Source organism: Balaenoptera acutorostrata, chromosome 7 (genome assembly GCF_949987535.1).
Source record: "Balaenoptera acutorostrata chromosome 7, mBalAcu1.1, whole genome shotgun sequence".
NCBI classification, from domain to species: Eukaryota; Metazoa; Chordata; class Mammalia; order Artiodactyla; family Balaenopteridae; genus Balaenoptera; species Balaenoptera acutorostrata.
The window spans coordinates 92,327,417-92,341,525 of NC_080070.1; the positions used below are offsets into that span (position 1 = coordinate 92,327,417).

Consider the following 14,109-nt stretch of genomic DNA (forward strand, 5'->3'; position numbering starts at 1 on the left):
ACACACAGTTGTATAGCTTCCTACTCTAAGCATCTGCAGATATTTGCTTGAGGGCTTTCTGTGGTGACAGGAATTTGCAAAACACTTCCAACCAGTGATGACGGGTGTGGGTGAAAACTACCAATCTTCTCACTCTTTGGATATAACAATGTTGAGCCATGTTGTAAAGCCTCCCAGCAGTTCTTGGAGGAACTTGGTTGCCCATCTGCTTTTTAGTACACCTTGTTTGGAATTTCTTCAACTCCATGTCTCACTTCTCCACTTTGCTAGTGGTATTTGCTGGGATCAGCTCCCCAATAAAACTTAGTCTTAGTGTCTGCTTCTGGAGAACCAAACCTGAGGCAGTGCCAGAAACCTGTCCATAAAGACCTCGTCTGTGGAGAATAAAGATCATTAAGCAGAGGAGGGCAGGCTTGTCCAATAGTCCCTGGCACCTAACTGTGATGGGCCTGTAGCCACACGTTGAGCACAAAGATGAGGGGAACTGTCTGTCCCCTCATAGGGCTCAGACATGTGGACAGAATATAGTGTGGTAAGTGTAAGGACTGCAGAAGGGGTTGTAGCTGATCTTTGGATCAAACTTTCACTCCTTAATTCCATGCAACAAACCAGTAAGGTAGCTACTGTTTTTCTCCCTGATTTATAGAGGAGAGAAATATCGGAAGGTGCTGTGAAAAGCATTAACAGGGATATCTAATTTTGACTTGAAGTGGGAAAGCTGGGGAAGTTTTCCACAACAAGGAAAGCTTCCTGGATGTAATTTAGGTATGGAAAGAATTTATTCCAGAGTCCCAGTTAGGAAGGACGGCATGTTCTGGTCTGCTTAGAATTTCTCCCAAACACATCTTCCCTTTCCCACTGTGTTTTCTACCTGTAAGGGGAGGCAGGTCATATACATTTCATTTCACTCTTAGATCTCCCCTTTAGCATTTTTCAGTGTTTAGACTTCCTAGTTTCATCTTTCTATATAAAGTTATCCATTTTTGAAGTTTGTAAATCTCCTTTCTACTTTAACAAGCCACCTGGCTTTTAAGAATATTGCTTCATAGAGACTTAATCCTAATACAATATCCAGGCCATACAATGATGTGTTTGTATTAGCCAAAATTTTCACTGTCTGAAAATAGTGAGGAGTTGGGATGGAGGGGAAAGAGGGGTGGGAAATCCAACAAGAAATATGATACTGGGATACAAGGTTAATTACATTTTTACCAATTTATTATTTTCAAGAAGATCACAGCTATTGTATATCCAAGGAATTTTGTAAGGTTTAAATGATATATGTGAATGCCTTTCCCATAATGGACACATGACAAATATCTCTTCTTCTCCTCCTTTTTTCCCATCCTACCTATATAGCCCCTCAAATCCAGTGAAAGATGAATTAAATTGATGTAGTGATTACCAATTTACTGTTCTTTGAAGGTCTGATTTTAGACAAATTATTTTATATTCAGAAATTCAATGGCCATAGTGTAAGTCTGTATATTTTGCTTTAGCATGATAATATTCTGAAGTTGATAATGATTAATTTGGAAAGGGAGTGCTAATATTACCTTTGGAAAAATTAATGCAACTCTATTACTAGGACATCATATATTGTTATGATCAAGTGCTGTTAACTTTGATCATGAGTCAAGAAAATCTGTGAGTTGTCTAAATCAATAGGAAGAAGCATAGAAAATGGAATATTTTGGTGGATTAAATTTTAATGTTTTAGTTGATTATACCCCAAGCTTCATTAGAAACACAGATAAAGGAGATTAAAGCAAGGTCCTCAGCATTAGAGATATGTTTGTTCATTCCTGGACTGAGTTTCCTGGGAGATTTGGTGGATGAAAATAACATATTTATCTTCTTATATTCTACTTTGGCTTTTATCCTATAGTTTAATATATTTATCGATATCCTCTGGAACACTAAAAAGGCTTACAGGCAGATTCTTATTAAAGTTTATCAGATGAAGAAATGAATTGCTATAGCTCTTAATGTTTAATAGGAACTGATCTCCTCTGAAGTTCAAGAACACGGAACTCTGAGATCACAGGCCACTTGGACTTCCTCCTTGGTTTCTTATAAGAGTGAACGTGGTCTAGGTTTTCACTTATTTGAAACTTTTTAAAGGCTATATACTTTTTCTCTACTCTGATGCATTGTGTGTGTGTGTGTGTGTGTGTGTGTGCCTGCATGTATATGTGTGTGTGTTTTGTTGTTATTTTTACTCCAGAATTTCTAAAATAGTTCCTTATAAGCTCATGATGGTCATTTATCCATTTATCTGTCCATTCAGTGGTAGTTCATACAGTTCAGACAATAGCATCGAATATACACATTAATAGAATGTGTCTCTACTTAAAACAATTTTTCTCTCCTTTTTTAAAAAAAATTCTTATTTTATGTAGAAGTAATGAACATTTTATGTGGAAGAAATGAATTTGGTGAATATTATGTGTTTTTTTCATCTAGGATGATAGTCCCAGTTATGTCATGAGCCTCATAATAAGTATAGCTTGGGGCTTGAGTACGTGAGCATGTTTGTAATTAGGTCATTAAACATAGTAAGACACCTGAATTCATTCTCTCTTGCTTTGGTGGCTCTTAGAGGGCCTTGCTTGTTGATTGGTTAATGTGGTGGGCCAGGTATTAAGTAGTACTTCAATTTACGAGCACCATAATGGCAACTTAAAAAAAAAGAACAACAACTATATTGCAAATATATACTGGCAATTAACTGATAAATACATGTAAGATGGTGTTTGCTTAAAGTAACAGAAGCAAGCTTTTTTAAAGGAAGGCCAAAATTAGTTTCTAGTTTTTTCTTCCAGTAAGCTAAAGAAATTAGTATTAAATTCAACTCACATTTTAAAACAAATGGTAAGGCAAAGTTAAAAGAACAGCTAAGACGACTGAATGTGCCTCAAAGATTATTAGCTGTTCTCTTTGTTATTAGGTAGACATTGAGTATATAAGGAACTCACTGTCTCTAAGAAGCAGATCATTCCGCATTCATAGCAGCAGGATATGGGAGGAGTATGTACTCAATTAGGGATAAGAAGACCTCTGTTAGTCTCGGATTGACTACTGTTAGTCTTAGCTTTCGAATATACAAAATTGAGATTGATAATATCTTACTCACTGATTTAATTTTAACAGTCGGGTTCTCAAAAAAGCACATGTATTTAGGTTTCTAGCACAGAGCTTGGCATTTATACAAAGCTCAATATATATTTATTCTTCTGAATGAACACTGAGAGTTCAGAGAAGGAATAGATTATTTGTATTTTTTCATTATAATCATTGATCATTGAGCAACCTCTTAGCAATAGCATTGTACTTTCATCTTCTTTGATAGAAACTGTGATACTCAAGCATATAATCAAAATTTATGTAGTCATTCCATGCTGTATTGTGCAACTAATTTCTAAAGGCTAGTGAGTTGAAGTAAAGAGATTGATAGAAATTATTTTTTTAAATGGTAATTAACTTGCTGATTTACTACTCACAAAATATTAACTTGACACTAAGAGATTTTTGACCTTTAGTTCATTAGAGAAGTGTTAGAAAAATATTAATGGTTTCTCTTTATATATGAGCTAAGAAAATTTTCATCTCTTGACTTCTTTGATTTTTTGTTTTAATCTTCTACTAGAATTTTAAATTTTAGACAAAGATGCCACAGCACATCTGGATTTTTATCCTGCAAATCTTCTTCTTTGCAAACCACTGAATGTGATTAAAGAGAAGATGGACACACAGGAAAGACAAGGGATGAAGGAATGGGATCTTTCAGGATGCAGGAGGGGAGTTCGTTCTAGAAGAGTTATAGTCTAATAATGCCACCAACAGAAATTAAAGTTCAAGCAAATACTATTGACTGTTAGTAACAGGAAATTAGAATGGAAAAACACATTGTAGGTAGTGTGATATTTGCATTAGTACTATCAGTTGTAGGAGTTAGCACCTTCTAAGAAGCTTAAGAAAAAAAAATTATTGGTTCTGTCTTTAAGAAGCCAACAGATAGAGGTAGCCTCTGACACAAGATTCAGGTTTTAAGCAGTACAGCGTTTGCAACCATAACCACTCCTGGAAAATGATATTTTGCTGAAAAAGGAATAGGGAGGTGAGATGCTATTTTTGGATGGATTTAGGCGCCTGTTAATTTCTGTGGTCAGAGAAATAAGGTGGTTTGATTTGCCAGCCATCAGAATCATGTGATTGGAAGAAACAGTTTCCCAAAGATAGGAGGGTTTCTGAATTTAAAAAAAAATTACGAAACAAAGTTTACTACAGTTTTTAAAACAGAGAACCACTGACTTACTCTATGTGAGGGCTGCATGTGTAATTTTCTCCAGCAAGATTCCACAGTTTGGGTGTTAGGATGGACAAACAAATTTTGGGTTTAATACAAAGTTGGAGTTTTTCTAGGCAGGAGTGGATGAGGATGGATGTTTAAAGGAGATGTGGGGTTGGAAAGAGTGTGCTTAGAATCACAGAGGAGTTTGGAGCATAGCAACATATTTAATGGACAGGTTGCATATAGAACCAACACTTAATTACCATTTTACTAGACTTTCTTATAAATTACCTCATTTAATTTATCAGAATAAAAATAGCAATAGCAGCTATAATACCATTTCTTCTCCACTGTGCTGTATGGAATCTTTGAAGAAAGGACTTTAAATGATTAAATAGACTAAGCATAGTAACTGACCTAAGAAAATAAAATTGTAAGCATTTTACTTTAATTCCTATGTAAGTACCAGTTAAAGCTAATAGATAAATTCTATGGATATTTCTGATTTTTCTTTTTCAGTATATAAAATAACAGGCCCTGTGCTCAACACTTTATGTCAATTATCTTCTTTATTATCTCTTGTCACATAATATGAATGCATGTAGGTTTATCACATGCCTTCAGTCCAGTAATCCGGTAACATTGATCTCTAGATGGACCTGTGCCCATATTTATTTTCCCTTTTTGTCTTCATAAGCAATATTTCATGCATTCCAAACCCCAAACAGATAGAATGGCATAAAAAATATCTTTTTTCAAGAACCACTGTCTTTACTGCTTCAGCTACTTTTAGCTATCTTTGGAAAGTTCACTTACATTCACACCCCCTCTCTGACACACACATGGATGTATACACACACCCCCTCCCCCAACACCTTGCTAAGTTGTTTTATTCACACAGTGCTATAATCAGTACTGCTGGTTAACCCATGTCATGTAGCACGGTTGACTTGGGCACAGTCAATAGTGGTGCTGTGTCTGGTTACCAGGACAAATTGTTACACAGATATAATAATCAAAAAATTTGAATTTTAAATGATTTGAGCTAAAAAGTGTGGATCTTGGTTGGCCGGAATCATTAACACAACTCATTTATAACAAAAAGTATCCTTAATGTTCATCCTATTGACAGCATATTTGGAACTAAAGAAGGATAAAAAGACAGTAAGAATGAGTTTTTTTTTTTTTAAGGTGATTTAACAGGCAATAGAGTTGCCCAAAATTTGTCACACTGTGGATCATATACAGAGTCAAGTGCATAACAAAGAAAAGAGAATTAGTAAATTGGACAGGAAGTTAATGTCTATTTGAGTTTTGAATGTGTCATATATTTCAGATGTTACCTATAAAATCCTAATTTTCAGTTCCATTATTTAAATCTTATCCTTGGTAACATCTTACTCCCAGGTTGAAGCTTTGTGCTTATGCTTCAGATTTTTAACATAAACTATTCATCAGAGGCCACGTTTTACAGGAAAGTGGCATGCAAGGGACTGTCACTCACAATATACATTTTTAAGATGGAATGGTCTATTTTGTCCAGATTTAATTTTTGACTCCCAGTAGACACTGGGAAACTAAAGTCATTCATCTCTCAACTTGCTAGGGGATGTTTTAAATTTCAGTAAACAGTAGCATTGTATTAGCACGAACCATTTGGGTAAATTTGTTTCAAGGAGATAATAAATAACTAAACTACTTGGTTAAAAATCAGAAATGAAACAATTTGTTCTTGTCATCTAGTGGTGCCTAAATTATGAAAATTTGCTCTCTAAAGGTTTGACTAATCTATGAATCTCGTTTGAGGTTGTTGCTAGCTTTAGCCTATCATACTGCACATAATGCACTGAAATCCACTGAAAACCTCTGTGTTTGGAGGTAAAATACCTTCTAAGATCATGTTATTTAATAATTTGCATGAAAATGTTTACCTAGAAGGATAGTAGGGAAAGAAGATTACTCAATTCCGATCTGTGCCTGCGATAATTAGTTTATATGCTATAGTTTTAAAGTCTTAAATGATAAGGATATAGCTATGTACTTTCTGGAAAAGGGACTGAGGGAATTTTGAGTGATAGGGTAGGTAAATGATTCAGAAAGAAACACACACACACACATTTTCAAACACACATCCTTGAATTGATCAATAGAGGAAGAATGTCTCAAATATCTGAAATTCTTAACTCTTGCCTCTTTTGAAACCTGGGAAGGTTTTGACTTATGTGGTCCTACCATCCAAGGATAGTAAGAGATCTTCTTCAGTTACAGCAGATTTGGGGCAACTGGCCCAGTTGCCTGCTCATCTTGTCATGTGTGAATCAGGAGGGCAAGAACTTGCCTCTTAGGTCAGTGTGTCCATAGTCTTCATCTCCATTTCTCCAACACTTAGCACAGAGTGAGGGCGCCAGAGTACTGTTGAATGAAATGGGTGTGGAGCCCTCTGTTGGTCGTGAGACCCCCAGCACCTCCCTGTACAAAGTCTAGGTGAGATGGGGGCAGGGGCAGGATAAAGGGAGAAGGAATTCAGCTGATACTCTTCTTCCTCTCCTCTAACTTCCCCCACTCAGATCATTTAACTGTTTTTCTACAATATCCTCTCCTAATTTTCTTTTAACACAGAGTTAATTTTAGCCAAAAGTCATCCCTGTAAAAACATCAGGACATAGAAGTTGGGCTGATTCGGTGTGAATTGTCTTTCATTCCTGAGAACCGTCCTTTAACCCAATTCTCTTAAGATTGTTTCTGGATATATTTTGGTGATTCAGTGATTTACATGATTTGATTTCAGACTGATATAGTTTAATGTAGCTGCACACATCTGAATATATATATATGTATTTATTTTATAATAGAGCTAATATGTATTTCCATAAAGCAGAAGAAATGGCTCTAAATGAATGTGATAGGAAAGAGAATTATGACCACCAAATCATCATTTTTCTCAAGCCTACTTTCAAAATTATTTCTGAACCAAATAATTCTGAAACTATATAAACAAAAGCCACAATAAAGCCAATCACTGCAATTTTCCACAAGAAATTATGACGAACTGAGACAAAAAATGTTTTTATATAATTATACAAATTAAAGGGCCTATGAATGTTTGCCATTTATTTTAGCGTCATGCTGCCATGTAGGTGGACTAGGTTGACAGGTTAAATGCAGAATTACAGTTTCCCCAAATCCTGATGCCCTATAGAGATTTAGCTTTACGAAAATTGATCAATTGAGCCTTTCTGCTAGATAGAGTAAGAAATAATGAAATGTGCATGCTATCAGTGCACAGTCTGAGGATTGAGAAAGGAAAGTGTATTTATAAAAAATGAGGTTAAAAAAAAGCTTCTGAGTCAAAAGCAATGTCATTTATTGGAGGGAAGAAATTTTGTTTTAAGACAGTGGATGTAATCAGTTGCACATTCCGCTAAGGCCTGTGTTCTCTTATTGAAACATGACCACCTGTCTAAGCACACGTTTGATTAAGTGCTTCCTAGGTATGTTGTTTTTCTATAAAAAAGACACACTTTTGTTTTCCTTTGCATTTATATTTTGACCATGTAAGAAATGGATGTTGTATAAGCAAAGAGCTTCTTCAAAGTAGAAATATAAAATACCTAGTCACAAGGAGTGCCAATGTTTGGCCTGCAGTATTATTTTATGACTAATGTATTTTGTTTCCAGTTTGCTTTAAAAAGCCAGGTTTTGGAATTATACGTCTTCCAAAGTCCAGAAAATTTTGTGCAAATGCATAAAAGTTAAATAAACTTAGCAATACACATTTTCAATGACAGTTTTAGAAGCACTGTAGACCTTCTAAAAGAAGAGGCAAGTAGTGGGGCTTTATGTAAAATATAATACAGTAACAAAGAAAAAAAAACATTTGGAAATTCTCAAATAAACTTAGGTTTTCTCCATTTTAATTTTTATTTTAACTTCAATCACAGTTTATCTTAGTAGAGTCAAAATAGTTTGAGTGAAAACTAGCATTTATCATACTTTACCCTGTTCTGACACTGTATGTGATACTCTTCATCTTAGGTTTAATAAGTAAATTCTCTTTGTAAACGTGACCATGTGTCACACATAAGAAGAAAATTTGACTAATTAGTTTAGTCCATTAGCTCTGGCACCATGGGCCAATTGTAATCCTAGACAAATAAATTGTTTTATATAGTCATCTGAACATGTTATTTTACCTAAAAATTGAGGCAGATGTGTTTAACTTATTTTGTGTCTTTTTTGGCACAGAAATATATACAAATAGGTATTGAATGAATGTTGAAAATGATGCTGCTGAACCGCTTGAAATTTAATGCAGTTTCACCTTGTTTTCCACACGTTTCAGTTCTGTAAATATAAGCAATCAGTTGGCAGACATAATATCTAAAATGAAGTAAACTTATTCGGTGTTTTAACTTTCGATGGAATCCACATTCTAAATTGAAAATTGTCTCCTGAGTATAAATTACAGGGTTCCATGAGGGATCAATAAACTGGTAATTGGATTTGGATCTCAGGGGAATTCAGAAGAGTCTCTTGCTTCATGGATGTGATGAGTTCTGACACTGTATTTTAACTTTGTTACAAAACTATGTTCCAGGAAGTAGAACTTTTATGTATGTGAAAATTCTCTACCTACTTAGTTCTTTTTAAAAAAACAATTAAATGGTAATTTTAAAAGTTTTAATGATTCTAAATGAAATAAATTGAAACTCATGGATTTCATTCAGTATTACAAATCATATGTTCTTATATTTATCTATGTAGTTTTTGGTTTGGTTATTTGGTCTTCAGAGATACCTGTATTTTATAGATTTTCATTATCATGGTATGTTTCTCAAATCAAAAAATGGGGGCAGAATCTGTGGCAAAAATTTGGAAACAAAACAAGATCTCTTTTCCTCTTGGAGATTTATAATGTGCATTCATACAATGAGGCTGTATGAATTCCTGCTGAAAAGACACAATTTTAACTTTATTGTTTATTCTAAAATCATGACCACAGAATACTTTTACCTATATAAGATCTATTATATCTTCAAGAACTAGTGATTTTCTTTGGAACATACTTTGAGAAGCACTAATTTAGTCTATTTTTCCCAAGCGATTTTTAAACATTTTTGTGAATTGTGTTTTCTTTTAACAAAATTTTATATTGTCCATGTCTGTAAATGTTTAAGAGACACAGAAAAATACACTTTTACATGGTACTCAAGTTACTACTAAAGATGTACAGAAGATGGGTAGTACATATCTTCAAACAGTTCAGGAGGAGAAGAAAGAAAAAAGATATCAGTATATGCAGATTATTTTTATATTGCATAGAACTAGCCTTGTAGACAGAATAGGAATTTAAAAGTCATTGATAACTGTTTTATCCATTTTTTCCTCTGTAACACAATTTATGTCCATACTTTATATTTATGGCATATTCAGCGACATTGATGGCTAAGCAGAAATGTCCACACACTTTCATTCTTGAAAAGCCAACACTCACTCGATACTTTGGTAGAATATGAGACCATTAGTACGTTGGATTATCTGATATTCTTTGCTATCTAAATTCACAGATACTCTTAATCCCTTATTTGAATCTCCTGAAGGAATTCCTGCCAGTATAGTGCAGATATACCTTTCTTCAGGAATAATTTCAACATTCGATACATATATTTTAAAAGTCATGGTTTCAGCAAACTCTTAAGCAGCCACTTACAGTATTCACTTTTCTTGAATTATCCTACTTATCATTTCATTATTTAGGTGTGTGTGTGTGTATATATATATATATATATATCTTATTTGCATTAGGAATTTAAAAATTTTTTTCTTCACAAATTGTTCTCAGACCTATACTGAGAAGTTTTCCCGCAGTGCAAGATGTGCTTTTCTAATATCACTGCTATAGTGTTTGAATATGTTCTTAGAAAATATCGGCTAATCTTTTCGATCTTTGTGGAATATATTGTAAAAGGAATACTAGGAGAGGTTTATTATTTAAAATATGAATAAAATGTATTCAGTGTTTGATCCAGTATATTATTATGTTTTTAATCAAATCACTAAAGCATTCTTTTTTTTTTTTCTTTTTTTATAGAGCAATGAAGTTGTCTACTACAATGCAAAGGATGATCTCGATGTGAGTATTAAAAGTTTTACATTAAATTCCAGGGTAAACTTAGGTATACTAGGGTGATTGGCTTTACAAACAAGCTGACCTAGCAGGTTTAGTTGGATTCATGCACCAGTCCAGCCTTAAAATTGTAGTTGCCTAAGGGCATTAAAACATATTTAAATTCAAACTGTTTTTCTCTCATCTAAGACATGCTACAGTTGACTTGGTGATCCATAAATTTCATTTTAGTTCTGCATATTCTTGAAATCCTGCTAACTTTGTCAAGTTTGCTGGAGTTGGACTATTTCACATAAAATTTTTGAGAATTTATAAAGAAATGTAAGATAATACATTTTATACTTCACTAAAACTCTTTATTGGGGAAGTCCACAGTCCTTTAGATATGTTAATACTATTGCTCTTGTAAACCCTTAGATAGTGAATAAAAATGAATCATGTTTTATGATTAGTATATTGGTTTGGCTATTACAGAGAGTCTTAAAGTAAAAGTGCTAAGACAAGACAAAAGATTATTCTTCTCTCATGTCACATTCTGTGTACAAGGCCTAATATAACAACTCTCCATCGTCCAGGCCCTACAGTCCTACTTTCATGTTTTTTGCTCTCCTCAGTGTAGCTTTTCCATATTGTGGTCCAAAATGGATGCTCCAATATCCACAATGATTTTTGCATTCTATACATCAGGAAGGAGGCAGATGGCACTGAAGGACACACCCTTTGCCTTTAAGGGCATGTTCTGGAAATTGCACACAGCATTTCTATCTGCACCCGTTGTCCACAGCTTAGTGACTAGTCTTGCCTAGATGCAAGAAGATACGGAGCATAATTTTCTTTCCCCTTGGATAAGCATGTACCCAAATAAAATATAGGGCTCCATTACTGAAGAGAGAATAGGGAGAATACTAGTTGGGAATTAATTAGCAGTTTGTGCACTTAATTTTGCTCTTCTTGGCATAGTTAAAGTTAATGCCCAGACTCTACCTGCTCATCCGAGTGACTTCTATCAATTAAGTATAGTCAAATTCTTCAACTTGGAACTGAGGAAAAAATTCTCTTTTACAGGAAAATGATTATAAAATTATGTGCTGTGTTGAGTATTATTTAGTCCTTCTTAAAGCATGTGTTTTGATCATTACAATCAAATTGTTTTCTGCAATGGAAATATTCACTATCTTAGAATGAAAGTTAAGAAATGTAAGTAAATGTTGAACTTTGATATTCACCTTAGGATTTTTAGTGGTTGTAGCTTTTTTTGAAGATTGTTGCTTATCAGATGAAGTTGGACTTACATGGATGATGAGATTTATTCATCCTTACCAAAAGTTTTGCTGTATGTAATCAGATTTAATTGGTTGCTATACTCCAACTTTATACATGTAGTGCTTGATGTTTTATTTATCAAATATTTGTATAATCATAATGCCATCTTGTTTTGATTTGAATTGGCTTACCTTCACTGTTCTTTGTTGTACTTTTCTATATTCCAATTTAGTTGTATATTTTTATTGCTCAAATTCCACAAAGCCATATTCATTATGAAAAATTGGTGCACGGAGATTATATAATGTGAGTTTATAATCTCATACATTAATATCTAATATCTAATGAACACAGGAACTAATTGGAATACTAAATATTGAAACGATATTATCAATTAATAAATTTATCCTCATATGTTTGAATGGGGATGTAAATATCTGAGATATAAATAAATTTTCTATTTTCTAGAGTAGTTCTATATTTAGCCTATGAGTGGACTTTGAAAACAAGTGGCTGAAATCTTCCCAGCAAGTGTGAAGCTATAGAAATAGGAAGGCCAGATTTAACTACAGATGTATTTTGGTGTGCTGACACAGAAACAAAGTGAGTTTGATTGCCTTTGGATGTGATGCATTCTCCAGCTTGCTACAATTCCACTGCTCCTTGTTGTCTTACTCTCTGCCTACATCACACATCTACACACATAAAGAAAATAAAATAAAAATGCCTTAAGATAGTATAGGGCAGGGCTTCCCTGGTGGCGCAGTGGTTGAGAATCTGCCTGCCAATGCAGGGGACACGGGTTCGATCCCTGGTCTGGGAAGATCCCACATGCCGCGGAGCAACTAAGCCCGTGCGCCACGACTACTGAGCCTGCGCTCTAGAGTCCGTGAGCCACAACTACTGAGCCCATGTGCCACAACTACTGAAGCCCACGCGCCTAGAGCCCGTGCTCCACAACGAGAGAAGCCACCTCAATGAGAAGCTTGCTCACTGCAACGAAGAGTAGCCCCTGCTCGCCGCAACTAGAGAAAGCCTGCATGCAGCAACAAAGACCCAACGCAGCCAAAAATAAATTAAAAAAAAAAAAAAAAGATAGTATAGGGTAGGATCTTCATCACACCAACATTTAAGGAAGGTGAGGGCAGGGGTAAGGTGTGTAGGATATGAGTAGATGGAAATGAAGAAAAAAAGTAGCTTTCATAATAGAAGTAAATCATACGAAAAGTCCATAACTTTAGTTTATGTTGGATTCAGGATTAAATTTAGAATCTCCTGGTTCCTATTATTCTCCCATGTTAAATATGCTGGTCCATCACCAAGTTAAGATTTGCATATAAAGAATGACATAGTCAAGTGTAATCTATTGATTTTGTTCATTATAATGATGATACATGGCCTCACTTAAAGGTAAAACAAGCATTTAAAGTGCTTTTTAATCTCATCAGTTACCTCTCAATGAAGCTCAACAGCTATCTCTTTGGAGTGTAACTTTCTAAGAGCTACGTCTGAATTAGCTAGTTTGTGGGGAGCTGTCAGGTTGTAATCCTTTCAAGGACTTTGATACCAGACGGTCCCTCAGGGGCATTTTATAATATCTGTGCTGCTCTAGATCGATGCTGTTTATATTCCCCTTCTGGGTATAAAAATAAATACCTAGTGACAGCCAGATTTAGCTAAAGCAGTGACTGAAATAAGGGGTAAAGTCAATGTCCCTTAGGATTGCGTAATATGATTTAAAAATTATGACTCTAGTCATTTACACAAATTTTTGCTTTGGAATTGAAAAATGCACGTATAACTTGGCTAAATTATTTGGTGAGCCACAATTCTCATGGAAGGTATAAGGTACATAGCCATGCTGGAAATTTAAGACAATCATTCCTGACCCTGTGCTAGTTAATGTTAACATAGTCTCTCCTCTAATTACCTGATTTTGATATACTACAATTTTTCCAATCAGATGCTAAGTACTCTTTAAAAACTAATTCAAATACTACCTCCTCTTGAAGCCTGCCTTGCTTTTCCTAAGTAGAAAATGGTATTTCTTTCCTCTGGGTGCTCAAAATAACTTGTTACACGTTTCTGGTTTCAATGGTGTATGTAATATCTTATACTATGGTATTTTTATACAGGGATAATCTTCTCTATTAAAATTTTAGTGTCTTGAGGTAAGGGTCTTACTCATTTTCTCTGTTTAATGATTTAGAGTAATTGCTGAGATAATGCTTGTTAAATTGGGTAGGTGTTTGTGTGTTTCAGCCCCCCTATTGTTACATAGCATTTGTGAAGATCGTTTGCTTTTTAAAGTAGTGCCGTATTTGCAAAGTAAACAGGAAACCCTTTGCAAATATGGTGGAAACGAAAGTGTTTGTTTGTTTCGTTTCAAGGTTGAGTGGAAACAATATTAAGAGAGGAATGGCAA

General features: G+C 34.6%; 1 protein-coding gene across 7 annotated transcripts in view; it reads left to right on the plus strand.

Moving 5' to 3' along the window:
* The window catches only part of CACNA2D1 (calcium voltage-gated channel auxiliary subunit alpha2delta 1), a 501,522-nt gene that overhangs the window by 293,701 nt on the left and 193,712 nt on the right, over nucleotides 1-14,109 (plus strand). For all 7 annotated transcript variants that reach the window (XM_057549676.1, XM_007178942.2, XM_007178943.2 and 4 more), the window contains one exon: nucleotides 10,386-10,427. In XM_057549676.1, the coding sequence (XP_057405659.1) occupies nucleotides 10,386-10,427 (42 nt within the window). The remainder of the gene's footprint in view (nucleotides 1-10,385; nucleotides 10,428-14,109) is intronic.